The following is a 23,196-nucleotide window of genomic DNA, read 5'->3' on the forward strand; positions in this document are numbered from 1 at the left end:
TGTTGTGCTGCATCATATGCTGAGCCACATTTTTTCAAATATAATTCATGTAGATGAAAATATGTACAAGTTCAAATGATATCTGGAGATTCAGTTGAAGCATCAAAATCCCACTGTAAAAGATTCCTTAACCATCACAAGGTACACACTCAAATTTGTGCTCTTAGTTAGCACAAGAAAGGTTAAGTATGCCCAATTCTGGCTAAACAAAGCCCATCATGAGCAACCACTTGGTACTTTCATTCAACATCCTTAACCTCCTCAGCATGGAATTCTTCCATGATTTTCTTTTCTTTTCTGGATAATACCAGATAAATCTCTCCAATTGAAGGGTAGTTCCCATGCTAAAATGGTTGAAGGAGCTCTCTCCTTTTGATAAGTCAGCATCTTCCAACCTTCACCACCTTTCATAGGGTAAATCATTAAAGCATTCATCAATATTAGATACAGAGAAACAAGGTTTCAAACACGCATACACACACAATGACATTCAACCTTGTGGATCCATCATACTCACAAACTCAGATACATAAATAAGGATAAAAATGGACATACATAGACCCTTCCACCACATAGCAGCGGGCAGGCCTTGGTTTCCCTTTATAATGGCTAAGTAGTCACTGAGATCTCACACTCAAACATGGACACCACAGTCCTATCACAGTACACATATTTCTTCTACATCTTTTCATCATACGGAGAATCTGACTTCTTGTACTTGGTGTATTGTGTGTCATACTGCGTGGGTGGGTTGGATTCCTTGGGGACGATGGGAAAGCAACACCATAATATGAAGGCAATAAATGCCACAAATGTCCCAATCAGAAGAATGAAGTCTTCAATTGTCTGAAATTAGAAGTAAAAGTTGAAATAAGAAATAAGAAAATCAAAGTCCCTCCGTTTCAACTTTGACTGTACTGTGTAGCACTTTCCCTTTTATTCCAAATGTTGCCAAGCCACTTAATTCAACTGCTTAATGCCCTTGGTAAAAACAAGGTTAGGATTTTAAACACAAAGTAAAAAAAATGGAGCCAGCAACATTAACCTTTATCGTCTTACTTAATACCCTCCTTGCTGCATTGCCTTTTCCTTTTATTTTGGCTATTACCATACTCGTCTCCATAGCAGCCCCATGATGCCATGGTGCCAAAGGATACAGTATCTCCATTAACCCTTTCACTTCAACAGCCACTAGGCTATTTTAGTCACTTATGTAAAGGTTTAAAATTTCACCAAACTCTATGACAAATTCTTGAATAATTCTTGGTGGACTAATTATGTCTTAAATTGTTTAAAGTTTAAAATATAGTTTATACTTTAAAAAATGATTTTTTTTTTTTAAATGGATAGGGTGGGGTGCAAGGATGGGTAAAATGGATGGGATGAAAGGGGCTTTGACCAAGAGGTTAATGTCAGTTGAGCAAGGAAGGGAGAGGGCAGGAGATAGGGGTGAGTGGTTGTGTATGGATGATATTCTGACACAGCTCAAAGGGATTTCTTCCTGTTTTCTCTATTTTCCTCATTAGGGGACAACAAGGGAGGGTTGTCATGCAAGACCATGCTATGGATGTGTTGTATCTTGCTGCATTACTTCTGGTACATGACCTAATAATCATTAATAGACAGCAAAATCCTCATCACCTCACATTTTTAGAAGTCATTGCATAATGACAAAACAACCAACCAAGAACATACAAATAGATTTCCAAATACTCCCTTCATCAAAGAAAAATCATAATCCCAGTATCAATAATATCTACTACTGCAACAACTGTAACAGCTGCAGAAAGGTATCTTCACTCAATTTCATCATGTCCAGCCTGGCAACGTATGATCTCTCCCAGAGTGTGGACATGAGCTGGTACTTTATTGACATTATTGCCACAACAGCTTTGAAGAGACATTATATATATATATATATATATATATATATATACACACACACTGATATAGGATTGGTCCACAAGGGCTGCAGCGAACCAATGCAATGTCAAAAATGGAAACAGCCTTAAGGAGGGCAAATTTTTGCACAATGCAAATGTGCCACCTACCATCGTAGCATTTCAACCCATGTTGACTGTATGTATTTACCTAGTTGTATTTTACGGGAAGGGGAGCTATGCTCGTGGTGTCCCGTCTTCATATCTCATTTTACTTAAACTATTTCTAAATTCATGTATTGTTTTTGCACACAGCACTTTCTCATCTAACTTGTTCCAAATGTCTATCACTCTGTGAGGAAAGCTGTTCTTTTTCAGATCTCTTCTATAGCTGTCTTTCTTGATTTTATTTCTGTGTCCTCTAGTATATCAACCATCCCATTTTATTAGATGCCCTCTATCAAAATTTTCCATGCCTTTCATGATTCTGTAAATAGTTATCAAATCTCCTCTCTCTCTTCTTTGCTCTAGTGTCTGTAGCTCAAGTTTTGCTACTCTCTCTTCATATGATAGTTTTGAGAGTTGGTGCCAATTTTGTAATTGCTCTTTGTATTCTTTCAAGTTTTGTTATACATTTTTTGTACTTGGTGACCATATCGTTGCCGCATATTCCAATCTTGGTCTTATCAAAGTGATTAGTATTTTCTTCACCATTTCTTCATCCAGGTATGTAAATGCCACTTTGATTGTTCTTATTAAATTATAAGTTTCTCCAAAAATCTTGTTTATATGTTTCTCAGGTGACATATTATTCATAATAATGACTCCCAGGTCCTTCTCATTTTCTACTTTTTTTTATTCCTTCTTCTCCCAATTTATATGATCCTGTTATTCTTTTTTTGCTTTTTCAAAATTCCATTATACTACACTTTTTGGTATTGAACTCCTCCCACTTCCTACTCCATTCCCATACTTTATTGAGATCACTCTGTAGTGACTCACAATCTTCTTCCGTGTTCACTTTTTTTTTTTAACAGTTTTGCATCATCTGCAAAGCTCATATAACTTTCAATTTCTTCATCCATATCATTAATATATATAGAAAACATTATTGGGGCCAAAACTGTTCCTTGTGGAACACCACTTATTACTTCATCCTAATTTGAGTGTTTGTCTCTTATCACTACTCTCATTTTTCTTTCTTGCAAAAAGTCGCACATCCATTTAAGCAGTTTGCCCTGTATTCCTCCTTCAGTTTCTAATTTCTTAAGCAACTTCTTATGTGGTACTTTGTCAAAAGCTTTTTTTAGGTCTAGAAATGCACAATCAGCCCATCCGTCTCTTTCTTGTATTATATCTATTAGCCTTGATTAGAAACATATTAAATTGGTGATGCATGATTGTCCTTGTCTGAATCCAAATTGCCTTGGATTTAGCACATTGTTTTTTTCTAAATACTTTACCCATCTACTTTTGACAATTCTTTCACAAATTTTTGCTATTGTACTTGTTAGAGAGACTGGTCTATAGTTGGTAGGGTCTTCTTTATTTCCCCCTTTATGTATAGGTACTATATTTGCCTTTTTCCAATCTTTTGGAACTTTTCCTTCTTTCAAGGAACTGTTTATTATGCTATGTATTTTGTCTGCCAGTTCATTCCTGCATTCTTTCAAAATCCAGTTTGCTATTTCATCTGGTCCATGCGATTTTCTGACATCAAGATTACTCAAGTGTTTCATTATTTCATTCTCTGTTACTTCTATTTCTTTCATAGGGGGGACTTTCTCTTTCCATTTGATCTCTCCAGGTTGTATGTTCTCCCTTGTAAACACTGATTTAAAATGCTTGTTCATAATCTCTGCCATTTCTATTTCCTCTGTGTATTCAACTCCTCCTTGTCTTAATTTCTCTAATTCTTGTTTGTTTTTCAGTTTGTTGTTTACAAATCTGTGAAATAATTTTGGTCGATCTTTACATTTTTCTATGACATCTTTTTCCTATTTTCTGTTTTCCTCTCTGCACACTTGTACATATTCATTTTTGTAACTAGTATATATTTTCCATTTTTCAGGTCTTTTGTGTTTCTTCCATTTGGTCCAAGCTTCATCTCTTTTGTCTTTTAACTCCCTACAACTTTTGTTGTACCAGCACTTTACATATTTCTTTTCTTTTTTCTTTTTTATCAATTTTCGTCAAAATATTCCATTTCTCTTCCACTGTTGTTTCTTCTTTGTATATTCTTTCCCAGTTTTCTTTTTGAAAGAATTCTCTTCTTCTATAAGAAAAAAAAAAAAATCTACATCATTCTTCCTTTTCTATATTGTTCATTTCTTTTCATGTATTTTTCCTCATTTAGTTCCAGTTCAATCAATATGTGGTCACTTTTGCTTATTGGTGTTTTATATTCAATCTTTTCCCACTATTTTAGGTTCAGATGTGATTATTAGGTCTAGTCTTGATGGTTCTTCTTCATTTCTATACCTAGTGTTCCCTCGTATCCATTGTGTCATTGTATGGTCAATAATCATCTCGAGTAGAACATTTCCCCATGAGTTGTCTCCACCCTTTACTGTCATCTCTTCCCAGCAATTAAAGTCGCCCATCATAACTACTCTTCCTCCATCTTCCATTATCTTATTTACTGTTATCCTTGTGTCTTCTAACATACTTTTATGTTCACTCTCTTCCCACGAGGCTGTTTTTGGAGGCACATAATTTATCACACACTTTCTGCTCTTCTTATCTGTCTTCCACTTCAAATATAATCATCTGTACTGTATTCTTTCCATATGAGACACTCCTCACGTTTATATCCTTCTTAGTCAGGAACATAACTCCGCCCCCTTGTTTTGTCTCTCTGTTTCTAATCCAATAATTATATGCATCATGTCCTACACTGTTGGGTGGTAGTGGACCTTTTCATTTGTTTCTACAATTCCCATTATATCAGGTTCATTATCATTCAGTTCATTCAATCCTGTTATTAATCCATCTATATTTGTGAAAGAAACTCTTAATTTTCTGCTACTTCCATTGTATTTTCTTTTTCCCTTTTGTTTTTCTCTAGTTTGTCCCATTTCCTCACTTTCATATTCACTACTCTCCAATAAAATTTCTCTTTTTCTGACTCTGTTCTGTTCTCATTTTTTCCTTTAGCTTCTTGTCTTTTAATTTTTTCCTCCTCTCTTTCCTCTTTATTCATTTCTCTTTTTATCCATACCTTTTTATATTGTTCACTGTTTGCTAGTTTCCCTGTTTTTGCTAAGATATTCTCTGCTGTCGTTTGTAACCTGAATTTAATCTTAATTGGTCTGGTCTTATCTGTACTATATTTTCCGAGTCTATACATCTCTTCAATTTGTTTCATCTTCCTGAACTAATTCTAGTAAACTGCTTACTTTTTTTTTTCCTCTTTGATTCTTGTGGTTCTATTTAGATTATATTTCTCTTCCATTCCTAATATAATTATACATTTCTTTTTATCTGCCAAGTCTCTTAGTATATTCTCCTTCTGTCTCATCACTTTAATACTATGCTACCAACTTCGTTCATTAGCATATTTTCTTGTGGCAGGGTATTTTTTACTTTCATTTCCGCCCACAAAATTGCATATTACGTTGATACATTTTAATTTACAAAATTAATAATTAATTTTCTATTGCTATATTGCGCCCATGGTCGAAACTAAAAAAATACCCCAGTATTCAATATGGAATGTCAGCATACGTGGATTTGGTCATATACGGTAATTTTAGGAACCTAACCACCGTAAATAAACAGTAAATAAAGCTTTAACGTACTATATAAAAGAGGGAAAATACACAAAAATAAAGATATATGTATTGCTGGACATTGTACATACAGTACATGTACGTATATGTATACACTTTCGCTTAACGACGGTGCGCTGGTCCCAATTGTCGTCGTTAAACGAGGAGTGGTTGTACTAAATCTGAGGCAGTTTGGATTTAGACAAGATCGTGTGTCACAAACTTGATGTATTTCTATTCAAGACTAATAGATATAATAAAGGAAAGAGATGGATGGGCTGATTGTGCATGTCTAGACCTGAAAAAAGCTTTTGATAAGGTGCCACATAAGAAATTGCTAAAGAAATTAGAAACTGCTGGAGGAATACAGGACAAACTACTTAAGTGGATGGAAGACTTCTGGCAGGAAAGGAAAATGAGAGTGGTGATAAGAGACAAGCATTCGAATTGGGACGAGGTGATTAGTGGAGTTCCACAAGGAACAGTTTTGGCCCCAATAATGTTTGTTATATATATATTAATGATATGGACAAAGGAGTTGAAAGTTATAAGAGCTTCTTCGCAGATGATGCAAAAATGTTGAAAAAAGTGAACACCGAAGATTTTGAGTCGCTACAGAGTGATCTCAATAAAGTATGGGAATGGAGTAGGAAGTGGGAGATGGAATTCAACATTAAGAAATGTAGTATGATGTAATTTGGAAGAAGCAAAAAAAAGAATAGTGAGATCATATACATTGGGAGAGGAAGAAATTAAAAAAGTGGAAAAAGAGAAGGACCTAGGAGTCATTATTATGTCCCCTGAGAAACATAATTTAATAAGATCAATCACAGTGGCATTTACATACCTGGGCGAAGAAATGGTGAAAAAATACTAGTCACTTTGATAAAACCAAAATTGGAGTATGCAGCGATGATGTGGTCACAAGTACAAAAAAAATGTATAACAAAACTTTAAAGAATACAAAGGGTAATTACAAACTTAGCACCATCACTCTCAGAACTATCATATGAGGAGAGGCTGGCAAAACTTGAGCTATAAACAATGGAGTAAAGAAGTGTGAGAGAAGACTTGATAACTATTTATTGAATCATGAAAGCCATGGAAATTATTGATAGAGAGGATCTAATAAAATGGGATAGTAGAGATACAAAAGGACATGGAAAGAAAATCAAGAAGGACAACTATAGAAGAGATCTGAAAAAGAACAGCTTTCCCCACAGGATAATAAATGTCTGGAACAGGTTAGATAGGAATGTGGTGTGTGCAAAAACGATACACAAATTTAAAAACAGTATAGATAAAACGAGATATGGAGATGGGACACCACGCGCAGCTCCCCTTCCCGTAAAATACAACTAGGTAAATAGATAAATACAGTGCTATTCCATCCATTGTTTGCACAATAAACTCATTGTAAAACTTAGATTAGGCATATCAATCATATAATTACTGTATTGTATTATTGTCAGCACATCACTGTAAAACTTAGACTAGGCATATTACTCATATAATTACTGTATTGTATTATTGTCAGTGTATCACTGCTATTTCAATAAACCTATTATTATTATAATTTATTACACACACACACACACTTCAACGAACGGACGGCTTAGACGACGTTCTGAAGAAAAAGTGAAATTTCGTGGATCCCAAAGCAAAGGAAGTACATATTGTATTTACAGGGTGGGGGGGAAATTGCTCGTGGTGTAGGGAAAGTAAGGAAAAAGGAGAAGGGGAGGGATTACTGAGGGAAATGGAAGGAAATGAGGAAGGTGAGGACTTGGCCCAGGCAGGCAGACGAAATCTAAACAAATGAGGTCCGGACCAATTTAGCGATGACGAAATGTCTAACAAAAATGTAAAGATTAGAAGTATAGAAAGTTAAAAGTATCCTACACAAATATAGATGGATTAATAACAGGACTGAATGAACTGAACAAATATCTGAAAGAAAAAGATCCGGACATAATGGGAATTGTTAAAACAAAATTAAAAGGTCCACTACCACCCAACAGCATAGGACACAATACATATAATTATTGGATTAGAAACAGAGAGAAAAAACAAGGGGGTGGAGTTATGTTCCTGACTAAGAAGGATATAAGTGTGAAGAATGTCACATATGGGAACAATACAGTAGAGATGATTATGATAGAAGTAGAAGATAGAGATAAGAAGAGCAGAAAGTTTCTAATAAACTACGTGCCCCCAAAAACAGCCTCGTGGGAAGAGAATGAACATAAAAGCATGTTAGAAGACACAAGAATAACACTAAACAAGATAATGGAAGATGGAGGAAGAATAGTTATGATGGGCGACTATAATTGCAAAGAAATATGCTGGGAAGAGATGACCGTAAAGGGTGGAGAAGACTCATGGGGTAGTATTCTACTTGAGATGATTATTGACCACACAATGACACAATGGATCCAAGAGAACACCAGGTATAGAAATGAAGAAGAACCATCGAGACTAGACCTAATATTCACATCAGAACCTAAAATAGTGGAAAAGATAGAATACCAGGCACCAATAAGCAAAAGTGACCACATATTGATAGAACTAGAACTAAATGAGAAAAAATACATGAAAAGAAATTAACAATATAGAAAAGGAAGATTGATGTATGAAAAAGCAAATTTTGATAAAATAAGAGAATTCTTCCAAAATGAAAACTGGGAAAGAATACACAAAGAAGATACAACAGTAGAAGAGAAATGGAATATTTTGACAAAAATATATAAAAAGGGAGTAGAAAAGTATGTCCCAAGACAAAAACAGGAAAAAGAATATATAAAGTACTGGTACAATAAAAGTTGTAGGGAGATAAAAGACAAGAGAGACAAAGCTTGGGCCAAATGGAAGAAAAACAAAAGACCAGAAAAATGGAAAATATATACTTATTATAGAAATGAATATGTACAAGTGTGCAGAGAGGAAAAGAGAAAATATGAAAAAGATGTCATAGAAAAGTGTAAAGATCAACCAAAACTATTCTACAGATTTGTAAACAACAAACTGAAAAACAAACAAGATTTGGAGAAATTAAGACAAGGAGGAATTGAATACACAGAGGAAATTGAAATGGCGGAAATTATGAACAAGCATTTTAAATCAGTGTTTACAAGGGAGAACATACAACCTGAAGAGATTGAATGGAAAGAGAAAGTCCCCCCTATGAAAGAAATAGAAGTAACAGAGAATGAAATATTGAAACACTTGAGTAATCTTGATGTCAGAAAATCGCATGGACCAGATGAAATGGCAAACTGGATTTTGAAAGAATGCAGGAATGAACTGGCAGATATAATACATAGCATAATAATCAGTTCATTGAAAGAAGGTAAAGTTCCAGAAGATTGGAAAAAAGCAAATATAGTACCTATATATAAAGGGGGAAATAAAGAAGACCCTAACAACTATAGACCAGTCTCTCTAACAAGTACAATAGCAAAAATTTGTGAAAGAATTGTCAAAAGTAGATGGGTAAAATATTTAGAAAAAAACGTGCTAAATCCAAGACAATTTGGATTCAGACAAGGACGATCATGCGTCACCAATCTAATATGTTTCTATTCAAGGCTAATAGATATAATACAAGAAAGAGATGGATGGGCTGATTGCGCATTTCTAGACCTAAAAAAAGCTTTTGACAAAGTACCACATAAAAAGTTGCTTAAGAAATTAGAAACTGAAGGAGGAATACAGGGCAAACTACTAAATTGGATGGAAGACTTTTTGCAAGAAAGAAAAATGAGAGTAGCAATAAGAGACCAACACTCAAAATGGGATGAAGTAATAAGCGGTGTTCCACAAGGAACGGTTCTGGCCCCAATAATGTTTGCTATATATATTAATGATATGGAGGAAGGAATTGAAAGCTATATGAGCTTCTTTGCAGATGATGCAAAACTATTGAAAAAAGTGAACACGGAAGAAGATTGTGAATCACTACAGAGAGATCTAAACAAAGTACAGGAATGGAGTAGGAAGTGGGAGATGGAGTTCAATACAAAGAAGTGTAGTATAATGGAATTTGGAAAAAGTAAAAACAGAATAACAGGATCATATAAATTGGGAGAAGAAAGAATAAAAAAAGTGGAAAATGAAAAGGACCTGGGAGTCATTGTTATGAATAATATGTCACCTGAGAAACATATAAATAAGATTTTTGGAGAAACCTATAATTCAATAAGAACAATCAAAGTTGCATTTACATATCTCGATGAAGAAATGGTGAAGAAAATTCTAATCACCCTGATAAGACCAAGATTGGAATATGCGGCAACGATATGGTCACCAAGTGCAAAAAAACTTGAAAGAATACAAAGAGCAATTACAAAATTGGCACCTACACTCACAAAACTATCATATGAAGAGAGACTAGAAAAACTTGAGCTACAGACACTAGAGCAAAGAAGAGAGGAGATTTGATAAATATTTACAGAATCATGAAAGGCATAGAAATTACTGATAGAGAGAATCTGATAAAATGAGATGACAGAAATACAAGAGGACATGGAAAGAAAATCAAAAAGGATAGCTATAGAAGAGACCTGAAAAGAACAGCTTTCCTCACAGAGTAATAGACAGTTGGAACAAGTTAGATGAGAAAGTGGTGTGTGCAAAAACAATACATGAATTTAAAAATAGTTTAGATAAAATGAGATATGAAAACGGGCCACCACGAGCATAGCTCCCCTTCCCGTAAAATACAACTAGGTAAATACACATATAAACATATATATATATTTTAGGCCTGCTCTATAGACCAACTAGCAGCTCTACTTCAGGAGAAAGTGAAGGTATTGTCCAGATTTGAAAACAAACAGAATGTGAATCATTCTCTCCAATGTCCACCTCATTTAACTATCAAAAGCAGGTAGCCACCATTGGTCCCTCATGCAATATTACTGGTGCCAAATACATATGTTGCTGTTAACAAGCTAATAATAGAAGCTACTAAAGATGTAAAACCAGACAACTAACCGGTTCTTCCCCCAGTAGAATGGAGTTGACCAAGTAGACGAAGTCATCAAATGGAGTCATCATGGGGACGGTCCTTGCAGGGTCCAGGTTCTTCCTAGTAAATAGAGATTCAACAATTACAATAATAATATCAATAATGCAAACAACAATAATAATACATACATATACCAAAGGCTTTTTCCCCCTTACAAGGGAGGTAGCCAAAACGAAAAAGGCATAAAAACCATTCCCACCCATTCCGTTTCTAAATACACTCCACTCCCCTCCACCCTCTCTCTTATCTTGGCACCTCCGGGATGACGGGTCATCCCTGCATCTTGTCCACTGCCCTGGGTCAGAAGCAGTGTCACAAGTCACAGCACATCCACAGTAAGGCCTCTTCATTAAATCGGAAAACCCCCATCTCCGTCCCCTCATGCAGTAAAGGAAAAGACGGGGAGAAATCTCTTCGGGCTGCATCAATTTTTTCTCATGCATATTACCTCACCCCCCATTCCACCTCATGCATCACAACATCATCCATATACAACAACTCTCCATTTACCTGTCTTCTGTCCTCTCCCGTCCTTCCTCAACAGACATTCCCCTCTTCCCCAAAGCCCCTTTCACCCCATCCATGCAATAATAATAAAAAATCAATACCAAGGCCACATCTCTTCTTCTATCCATGCATTTGATTCACCAGTCATTTATTAAACTTGCTGACATTAACAACGAGGAACGAGTGATCTTTCCTTTTTCTGAATTGAGGTCACCTTGCATCAGTTGAAAATATAAATTTTTGTCTAAGATGGAAATGACTTCTGAGCTCTCCCATCTCTGGGAAAACAGACTTGTCTCCATTGTATTGTTTCTATGCCACTAGGTTACAGGAGCAGGAAGAAAAGAAGGGACGAAGAACAATTCCCAACTGTCAATTCTCATGTAAAAAGGTAGATGAAAGACGAGCTCTTTTGATCGAGCAAAATCTTGGGTCCAGTGCAAAAATAGGGTGTCAATTGATGGGTGGTAGGGTAATGATTTTCTACAAATTCCATCACTACAACCAATCTTTTATTCAATTAATTTTCCCACTAACCCTTGGCATGCCTTCATTATTTCATCAGGTTTAGAAATCTATCTCATTTATTTTTGTGACATTTTTTGTACAGATGAACCAGGAAACTATGGACTAAAGGGGGGGGGAACTACTGGTCTGTAAAAGCCGTTTGTCGATAGGTTTTGTGTGTAGAATGTAATGTATATAAATAAAGGGTTGTACTAATCACTGACAACTATTATCAACTACAATGATATTGTGGTACTCCCCAAGGTAGGCGTAGCTCCTCTTGGGGATCGGTGCCACCTGTGTAGAGCTGATGGCCAGGGGTGGTTGCTGCCGTTTGGCCCCCAACTCTTGGGGTTGGGGGGTGGTCCCACGACGTAGACGCTGCAGCTCCAGGATACGTAAACAACACAACATACGCTCTATAAAGGATTTGTGGGAAAACCCAGTTTCGGCTATGGCATTCCTTGGGGAGACGGGACTGCTCAGACAGACAGTCTAGGGAACGACAACAACAACAACAACAACTACAATGATATTCATTGTTTTTAGTTAACCACTTCAGTATGACAACGCCTTTGTAGGCGTCATGAGGTGAGAGTGGGCATATAAGGATGTTGGTGTGGCCATCTTGATTATATACATTTTCTTATAGTTGTACAAGTTACCCCCAGATTCTGTGAATTGGTTTGCAGCATACATATGGCAACCAATACTGCACGTGCAAATTTGACTCTTACTGAAATGGTTAATATTGGCATAAATTATTTGTGCATATTACAAAGTGTAATGAAGAATAGACATTTGGAAATGGATGCCAAAAGGAGATTGTATGAAGAGATGATAGTGCTGACAGCACTGTATGGGGCAGAAACATGGAACAAAAGAGAGGAAGAGAGAAAAAGTTTAAATGTGAGATAAAATGTACGAGATGATTGGTAGGGGTTACTAGGCTGGACTGAATGAGAAACAAGGAGGCAAGGAGGAGAGTGGGGGATGGAAAAGGAGTTGGGAGATAGGGTTGATGAAAGAGTATTGGGATGTTTTGGACACATGGAAAGAATGAATGAGGAAAGAGTGATCAAAGAAGTGTGGAAGGCAGAGGTGGATGAAGTGAACATGAAGGAGCAACCAAGGATGAGATGGATGGATGGGGTAAAAGGGGCATTGGGAATGAGAGGGATATCTGTTGAGGAAGAGGGAGAGAAGACATGATAGGGGTGAGTGGAGAACGGTTGTGTGTTGATGATGCTGTGATGCATGGAAAGGAGTGGGTGGTGGGTGGGGGGTGGGGGATGGGGGAGGGGTTAGGGAGTACTGTATGTGTGAATGATATTTTGATGCAGCCTGAAGGGATTTCCCTCCATCTTCTCTTTTTCTGCATGAGGGGATGGAGAGAAGGGGTCACCAGTTACATGAAGTGGCCTTACTGTGGATGTGCTGTGTCTTGCTACATTGCTTCTGACCCAGGGCAGTAGATGAGAAGCAGGGATGACCCATAATCCAGGAGCCAAGAAAAGAAGGAGGGAGGTGTGGTGAATGGGAGTAGAGTATGTGGGGATGAAATGGGTGGGAGTGGATTTATGCCTTTTGACTTTGGCTGCCTCTCTTTTCAGGAGGAAAAACTCCTTGGTATATGCATGTATGTATATTTTATTGTATCTGTAAGTTTTAAAGCATTCAGTTTCATCAATATTGAGATTCAATATGTGATACACTACCGACAACTTGTAGCTCAACATGATCTTTGAGATGCCATGTTTGTTGTGGACGGTCATGTTAAGTACCATCCCATACCGTCCAGAGGCATCAGGATACCATCCAGAGCTTTCATGATATTGTGTGGACACCGTATGTTACCAATGAAACAGGGTCATACTAAAGACTGTCTGTAATTAAAAATTACTGACAAGCAGCATATAAATTTTCCTAATACTTTTTTTGTAGTGAAAGTTGTTTCTGCTTCATCATTAATCTGGAAATAAGTAAAGAAATAATTTTTTTCTCTACCAATAAGCCCTGTCCTGAACTGCCGACACTCACCAGTCGACCGACAAGGACCAACGAGTAACATATTTGGACCAATAAGTAACTCAAAATGACTGACAAGCAGCATATAAATTAACATGATTGTTTTTGTTGTGAAATGTGTGACCTGTCAGTCAACTGGTAAGTTGGGGGTTTGGGACAGGGCTTGTCGGCAAAGAAAAACTTGTTTCTTATTTTTACATATACGATGTTGCAGAAATAATTTTCACCACAAAAACAAACACCATGTTAATTTATATGCTGCTTATCAGTACAAACATGTTATTTGTCCATCCTATCAAGACGGCAACATAGTGTCCAGAAGATGTCCTGACAGCACTGGACAGGGTCCTGATGGTACAGTACCAGACATTACTTAGCACAACCCGTTGTGGAAGACAAACTAATGAAAGTCCGAGGATGAACCTACCTTGAGTAGGAGTAGGACTAAGACTAAATACATTATCTTATATGAGTACATTTTAATCTTGTTGAAAAAACCTAAGATATGGGGCAGTTCTGTTACTACGGTCAACTCTCATTATGTCCACTTTTTTTTCTTAGTTAATATTGTACCATATTTGATCATATCTGCAAGTTTGAAAGCATGTGGCCACATCAATACTGAGATATTAAGATTTCCGATATGCCTTGGATATGCTGATTTGACCAACAACACAAGCTACGAGGCAGTTCATGCCAGCTCAAAGATTGCATCAAGTTATTGGTAGTGTTTCACAACTTGATTATCTTGATATGGATGTGGCCAAATGCTTTAAAAATTACAGATATGATAAACTATGCCAATATTAACTAAAAACAATTTATATCATCAGGGTTGTCTAATCAATATGACTGCAAATAAACAATCATACAACCATACCCTAGATCTTGGTACAGTATTAATATATTACTATTATTTAAAAGAATGTTCAGTAATGTAGCCCTAAGTGCATATATAAATGTATAGAATGGACTCAAAACAACTGAAGCAATGAAAGTGTCTGGTGTTGCCACATTTCTGCAGAAATTTTCATATTTTGGTCAAAATCTTTATTCTCCAGAATTTGTCCATAGTTACCAAAGTCCATTGTTTCAGTACAGGTAAACGTCGACTTACGATGGCATTAGGTTTCGATAGAGCCATCGTAAGACGATTTCATCGTAAGTCGATCCCCAATTTGTGTATCACTCTGTTCCGTGGTCACTGTACCTAGCCTACCTGTATATTAACCACCAGGGATACTGAATATAGCCTATTAAGCATGTACAGTAGTTTATTTAATTATTTTTATCCTTTTTACCATATTCAAACACTATAATATGTATTTTCAGTACGGAACTTAAATCTCGCGGGCAGCAGCCAATGCCAGCCGTACGACGTGTCGTAATAATACTCGCATCATAAAATATAGTCACCGCTTATATCGATCGTTCTCTCTTTCACCCGCGAATTTTGAAAACCACAGAGAATGGGATTCAGGGCACATTTGAGAGAATGTAAAAACACAGGGGCGACTACAATAAATATAATCAAGACGCCGATATGGCAGCGTCGCGAATCCACTTGCTCCTCATGACGCCTACGTGTGCGGCACCGTATGGAAGGGGTTAAATATATCATATCGTCGTCGTCATCGTAAAGTCGAAAAATCGTAAGTCGCGGCCATCGTAAGTCGACGTTTACCTGTATTTGTTTTTTTGACTCTCAATCTACAACTGAAATTCAAACAATAATACCGTATTTTTCGGACCATAAGGCGCTTCGTACCGTAAGGCGCACCCATAATTTGATATTCCCCATCCTTACATAAGGCGCACCTAATCTCGTCATCAGATAATCATGCATATGTGAGTACATTCAGAACTGAACATTTTCGTTGTTGAATGAGAAAAATCTGTTGGGATTTAGCAAAATTACAAAAATAAATTATATATATATTTTTTTTTTGGTCAGTGAAATCAGACCACCTCCATGGACAACATAAAAAACAACAAACACATTACGGGAATTGTGGGGAATAAAACCAACATTAGCAGTTTTATTCCCGGAATTCTCTATTCACTTAAAAACACAAGATATAGGAATAGAAAATTAATTATTAATTTTGTAAATTATAATGTATCAATGTAATATGCAATTTTGTGAGCGGAAATAAAAAACAAAAAAGGTGCTAAAACAGATTTCGTAAGTAACGAAGTCGTTTCGGTCGAATGGTACGCCATGTTTGTTATGATAGATGCCGACGTCGAAGAAATGAAAGGATGATAAATTCGTCTAACCTAACCTAACCTGTGTTTAATAAATCATTACCTGCAAATTAAATGGCATCCAGCTCATCCTCGCTGTCGTCATTAGAGACGTTGGCGACTTTCAGCCACTCTCTCAGCTTGCGGGGTATACAAAGTTCTTGCAGCTTGAAGGAATGCATGTATCTCCGCTCCATAACATTCCTTCAAGAAAATGTACCTGGCGAGGTACTGTCAGAAGTACCGAGGCCGTCAAGATGGCGTCCCGATCCTATGCTACCGACTTCGTTCATTAGCATATTTGCTTGTAGCAAGGTATTTTTTACTTTCATTTCCGCCCACAAAATTTCTTATTTCGTTGATACATTTTAATTTACAAAATTAATCATTAAAATGTTCTATTGTTATATTGTGCCTATGGTCAAAACTAAAAATACCCAAATGACTACAGACTGAGTGAAGCGAGACTAGACCCATGCAGTGGCATGGACTCGAAAACTGTTGAAGATTTCGCAATTTTCTTGTCAAGATACATGCATCTTGGTTATAACTTGGTTGTAACTTTTGCTAGGCCTATGCACTATTGCCGTTGGCAGGCTAGCTATAAAACGTGTCAAAATAGTATGTCACTGTCCAAGGCATTTTTTTTGCACTAAAGCCACACATAAGGCGCACCACCCGATTTTTGCAGATTTTAAGGATTTTGCCCGCGCCTTATGGTCCAAAAAATACGGTAATCACTTTATCTTAAAGAGCACAATCGGAAAAGTGTTGGTCTTGCATCTGTTTAACTGTGGGTTCAAATCCCACCCTTCTCTCCGATTCCCAGCAATGACCGTTACTTATTCCAACAATCCAAGTACTTAGGTCAAAAGTGACAGTTTCAGCTACAGCTACAGTGCTTGACAAAAGAAGCGATGTCAAGGAAGTTAATCAGAACAATTATCTAAACCTATCGTATAACCACCTACCAGAAGCTTTTGACGTCACACCACAAAATCTGTGCATCAGTAGCTTAATAATTGCCAGATACATTTTTATAAAGGACATTCTGGACAACAGTCCTGATTGAAACCCAACAGAAAATCTCTTATACTTTATCAAGAGCGACCTCCTGGGGAAGGCCATCAGCTCTGTACCCAAACTGCAGGCAGCCGTCCAAGAATCCTGGGATAATGTGAACCTGCACCACCTTCAAAACCTTGCCCTATTCTACCAAGACATTTCAAGATGGCAAAGAAGAGAAAAGGCCTCCCTACCAAGTATTAAATGAAGTCAGTGTTATGAATTAATTACCTTTCATTGATTATTTACATTTGTTTTGTGTGGGTAGAGGACAGGCACTTCTTTTGCCAAGCATTGTACACATCTGCCAGGCTCCTCACCTTTTTTGATAACTAGTACCAGTGCTAGTACTACTAATAGTGTATATATATTGATAGCACTAATATAGGCTGCACATTAGCCCAGTGGATACAGTCTTGAACTTGCAAGCAGGTGGTCATAAATCCAATTACTGGGACACAACACAGGCTTGCTATATTGGTTCCCAACAACCCTGGCATTAGCCTAAAAACATAGTGGCTTGCTGCAACTGACAAGGGTTTCTCACTTCCCACTGTATGGGAGTGAGATGGGGAGTTTGAGATAGCATTAGTACATACTAGCCTGTCTATTGGCATAGGTTTATTTTTCCCATGATATCAAAATGCAAGGATGAGATTCAATTGTACATATAATTTTCACATAAGTGATGCACAATGACCTTTCCCCTCCTCTTCCTACCACTAAGCCCGTGACAGACTACCACTCGTGTAACAAAGACAACTGCCCAACATTTCTTCCTTGAGAGATCTATGGAAGGGACCAAGAGCCACTGCCAACCATTGTAGGGCCACAGGTTTGCAATTAGTGACGCCCAAGGCAACAAATATTATCAAAATCATTACCAATGTTAATGCTTTCATCATTGTCATTACTATTACATGTATTTCTTTCCTCCTATTACTACAATTATCAACATAGTCCTTACTATATATATTATTATTATTATTACTGGTATCATTACTGTTGCCACTGATCCTGCTATGGTTCCTAAAGTACTATTGTTATTATTATGATCATTATGACAATTACAACTATCATTGTTTATATTTTTTGACAGTGTCACTACTTACAGAGTTGCTATCCATCGTACAAGTTCTCTTTTGCAGGTCACCCACAGTCCCCAAAAAGCCGGTCAAAACCACCAATTTAGTCCATGTCAGTCAATAAAGATTCTGTGTTGCTGTCTGTATGGGACAAGTGTAGGGCATGATAGTAGTATGAAGTGCTTTATGTCTTCAGTGTGGTGGTTGCATCTTGGGAAGTTGGTTACCGTTACTGGTATTTTTCACATCATCATCACCACCACCATTATCAACATAATCTTGCCTCACTGCATTGCCTTCAACTCTAGCAGTGTGGTGGGAGGCCAGGACGACCCTTTATCCAAGAGGTGTTAAGATGGTTGGCGCAATAAATAGGTTTGGATGGGTGTTGGGTGTGTGTGTGCTTTGACTTGACCTATCCACCTCATATGGGGGGGGGGGGATACCTTTTGATATGTTATTATCAATGTTACTATTACTGCTATTGTCCACTTAATGTTGGCAGCCCTCTTATGAGTATGGACTGTATTAGCTTACTCAATTTATACATTATATAGTCAATACTTTAAGTACTTGTGGTACTTCAAAGACTTCAGTAACCCTTTAGAACCAATCATGTAGTATTCTTCTATGACAGAAGACTGATCTCAACTCACTCTTAAACTACTGTCTTTCTGTTATGCTACCCTCTTTGAATCCTTCATTTACCATCTTTAAGACTGCATCCACAATATTGTCCTCAAAGATGGAAATGAGATGAAACAAGTGGTTATCACAAACAAAACAATACAAATCTGACCAACTTATGGTAGTAGGAGGGGAACATTTGCCACTTGCCAACTCTTTTTATACGAAAAGGTGGAGGAAATATAACCAAAATTTACAAAGGTGAAGATATTGATGGATTTTTATGATGGATAGCAAGGAAAAAATTCTGAGATGCTGCTTCCAGGACCACATCTTGTGGTTAACTATCATAGATCCCATAATGAATGTAACATCATATATTAATATGTGATTCATTCTCCCTAATGCACAATCACTCTAGTTACTAATTAAAACAATTCAAAGCTGAATCCTATATTTCCAAACTAGACTTCTGAATATACTTTCATGCACTCTTTAAAATTAAGATTACTATATCTACATCCAGCCATCATGCCCTTAAGTTCACTACACACATTTTGTCTGCTTTGTCCTAATTTTAGGTGGATCCATCATGGTCAGTCTGGGGACATGCCACTTCCACACCTCTGCCCAACTATGCCATTGGATACAATTCCCATTGAGGTTGGGCCATGTGGGACTGGAGGCTCGAGTGCTATGTTGGACAAGAACTTGTCCAGCTTCCTCTTGAAAATTTCAGTGCTGACACCTGACAGGTCTTGGATGTCCCTTTGGAGACCATTAAAAAGCCTAGGGGGAATACTATTGAAGGTCTCTGCCTGGATTGTCCTGATCCTCTGAGGGCCAGTTATTAATGACCTTCTACAGCAGGTTCGACCAAACCTGGGTTGATGTTGGCCTTTGATGCCCTCTCCCATCATTCTGCGATGGGTTTGGTACAGAGCCTTTGAGGATTTTCCTGGTGATACTATATCATTCCTGTCACCTTTATAGGGAATACAACCCATGGGGGGACATCCTAGGATGAGATGGATGGATGGGGTGAAGGGGACTTTGGGGAAGAGGGGAATGTCTGTTGAGGAAGGACGGGAGAGGACAGAAGACAGGGGTGAATGGAGAATGGTTGTATATGGAAGATGTTGTGATGCATGAGGTGGAATGGACGGGGATGGGGGGTGAGGTAGTGTGTGTGAGCAAAATTTTGACGCAACCCAATGGGATTTCTCCCCGTCTTCTCCTTTTATGCATGGGAGGACGGAGAGGGGGGGGTCACCGATTTAATGAAGCGGCCTTGTTGTGGATGTGCTGTGTCTTGCGACACTGCTTCTGACCCAGGGCAGTGGACAAGATGCAGGGATGACCCGTCATCTAGGAGGTGCTGAGATGGGAGGGAGGGTGGAGGGGTGTGGAGTGTTTTCAGGGATGGAATGGGTGGGAATGATTTTATGCATTTTCCTTTTTGGCTACCTCCCTAGTAAGGGGGAAAAAGCCTTGGTATATGTATGTACAACCCATGGTGTTTCACCCTCTCCCAATAGCTCTGGGAGTCCGTCTAGCTTCCTTGTAAAGACCTTCTGTGCTTGCTCCAATTCCTGCATCTCCCTTACTTTGTGGGGAAAACAAACCTGACAGTTGTACTCCATTTTAGATACTACAAGAGTCTTACAGTGGGGGGGATAAGGTGTTCTGGTTTTCTAATCCTGAATGTGCAATGGATCCAGCCATTCACTTTTCTTGCCAAATTATGTACCTCAAAGTTGCAATTATTACAGACCACAACTCCAAGGCCCCTGAACTTTTCCTTTTCTTCTATTTTATCTTCATCCTCTATGTAATTGTATTCCTTCAGGTATTTATCAGTGCAATATTTTATTACTTCAAACTTTTTGTTGTTGAAAGTCATATCATTTTAACTTGCCCAGCTATACATTGTCTCCAAGTCACTTTGTAATTTCACTGGATCCTCCCTCATCTCTATTGATCTTGAAATTCTGGCATCATCGGCTAATGATGAAACTCAGGACAAAGTTACCTTTAGGTCAATGTCATTTATCAATATCAGAAATTATCTGGAATTCCCCAACGAGTATGATTTTCTAAGATACACTCAAAATAAAGTACCATACCAGGGTAAATCGAAACTGAAGTATCACCATTAATGCCACAATATCAATGTCACTAGACAAAATAATACATATTCAAGCAGTACGTCCATCAATATCGGAGTTTTCTATTAATCCCAGCCAATATTTGAGAACAATTATTTAAACCTAACCTAACCATAGCCCTCAATAGCTAAATACCAACAGGAGTCTCTCCATTTGCAGCTATAATCGCATTTTAATTTACCAAAATTTGTTATTGTACAAACATGATTTAACCATTTCATTCCTTGTGCATGAGACTTGAGTGCTACATATTTGTAATATAATAAAAAGAGATATATAACTTAAATTTCTTTTACTCTAGGACACAACTACATGCTTGGATTGAAACTGGTTCTAAAAAACCAGAAACATTCATCATAACCTGCTCATTTGAAATATGTAATTGAATTAAATTACACATTTCAAATTGTTGCTTAAAACTCATAAGCTTTACTCTTGCTGAAAGTCAGAATATAAACAATGCACCAAAAATGACAGCAAATAATCCGTGAGTAAATTTATCAGTCATGCACTATTGTTTGTCAATAACATTAAAATTATTAACTGAACATATTGGCTGATTACACTCACATAACCAATATAAACACCCAACAGTTATTTGGCAAATCACTTCCACCAGACTCAAACACCAACTTATTTCGATTGGTATTTTAAACAATGAGTAAAAACCAATCTCTTGACTATGGCTAAAAAGGAACAGAGAATTTAAAAAATATACCCGCAAGTGGCAAAAGCCTTGACGATAGAGTTGACGCGGTCGAGAGGAAATTACCAACCCTTGCACATTTCGTCGTCACCCTCAGTCCTCGGATTAGTTTATGTTCATCAGAGTTTCATCTGGTGTGAATTTCGGAAATATATATACATACAAATATTGAGTGCAACTATTCTGTGGAATCTGTTTCATATAAATTCACTAGCAAAGATAAGTTCTTATAAAAATATATTGTCCAAATAGTCAGATTGCAAGTTTTTAGGAAATTATACTTTTGGCGCGAAATATGAAAGTACAAGGCCAAGTACATTACCAAGTTATTGTAATGATGGGCAGTAGTCATATGCAGAACTTTAATTATCATCTTATCAATTATATTACCCAGCCCGTTACGCAAGGGTTTTTCCTTTGCTAATTAAAGTCACTGACGATAGTCAGAAGAAATTTATACGGAAATCAATTACAAAGCTTTTGCATACCCGGTTTACCCCGCGAGCAGTACAGGCCTGCTTCCACGGTTAGGGATGCACTGGTTGACATTACCCCCTTATGTTATGTAAACTAATCCTGTTTTACTACTAAAAGATATTTATCAATGGAGAAATACTGGCGATGCTATACAGAACAAAAGTTTAGGTAGATATCCAACATAATTTTAAAAGATGGATTTATAATTCATAAGAGATGGCTTTTCATGTGGCTCCCACGGAGAGCATTCTGAATCATGTGTTTTGATATTCCGTGGAGTAGTATTGATTGTAGAGAAATGCATACTTTAGTAGACCAGAGCCACACAAGATTCGTCCATGTTAGAGAAATTACCATTTGTTGTTATAGGTGGAATATTTCAAGAGGTAGAAAAGTATTAGGCCAGACATTTTTTACTCATTGAGTTACGAGTACCATGGATCCTTCCTCTTAAGTTGGAGGGGAAAAAATATATATTTATATAAAACTTTTAGGAGACCAAGTTGTCAGGTCAGAGGATTTTTTTCAGTGTTGTTTAATTTCTATCTATTTAATGGCCAGGCTAATGAACGCACTGTATGTACCAAGCAATCAGCATATTTTGTACAAAAAGTAGGCCTTTAGTATTTTTTTCTTTACTTTGATCGTTATATCTGTGGGCAGTACGGCGGATATATATAACAAGAGGAATTTCGCCGGTTATTATTTTATCTTTATTTCGGGTTTTCCATCGTCGTCGGCTGGAGTACGAGTATTTAGCATTTTGATGGCTATGATCGGCGCTTCTATCCTTGGAAAATATGGCGCCGAAGAAATGAAGTAGATAACAGTGGCAATGAGGAGATTTAATTAAGGAGAATATAAGAAATGGAAGGTAAAGATTATTGTGTATATGTGTGCGATTTGTCATTGAGGAACGTTGCGTGTGTATTCTGTAGGGGCACCACCAAATTTCCGAGAAAATTCGTCGCAATCAATAACCCATACGGAAGTTAGCCAGTAGAAAATGGATTTATGTATTCACAAACTGTGAGAGTATTGATGTATCATGTAAGATTTCTTTTTAAAATGTGTGGGGCGATTTCCTTTCTTCTGTGGAA

General features: G+C 37.3%; 1 protein-coding gene across 1 annotated transcript; it reads right to left on the minus strand.

The window, feature by feature from the left end:
* Nucleotides 1–359: 359 nt before the first annotated feature.
* On the minus strand, nt 360–21,785 carry LOC143032742 (uncharacterized). Its single transcript, XM_076197702.1, has 3 exons — nt 21,632–21,785; nt 10,646–10,739; nt 360–846 (listed from the first exon to the last, which is right to left on the minus strand). Exons 2-3 carry the CDS (start codon nt 10,706–10,708, stop codon nt 679–681), a joined length of 231 nt encoding a protein of 76 aa, XP_076053817.1. The 5' UTR covers nt 10,709–10,739; nt 21,632–21,785; the 3' UTR covers nt 360–678.
* Nucleotides 21,786–23,196: the final 1,411 nt, after the last annotated feature.

The sequence above is a fragment of the Oratosquilla oratoria genome, chromosome 14 (genome assembly GCF_046742065.1).
Source record: "Oratosquilla oratoria isolate Oo_2021 chromosome 14, ASM4674206v1, whole genome shotgun sequence".
In the NCBI taxonomy this organism is placed as follows: domain Eukaryota; kingdom Metazoa; phylum Arthropoda; class Malacostraca; order Stomatopoda; family Squillidae; genus Oratosquilla; species Oratosquilla oratoria.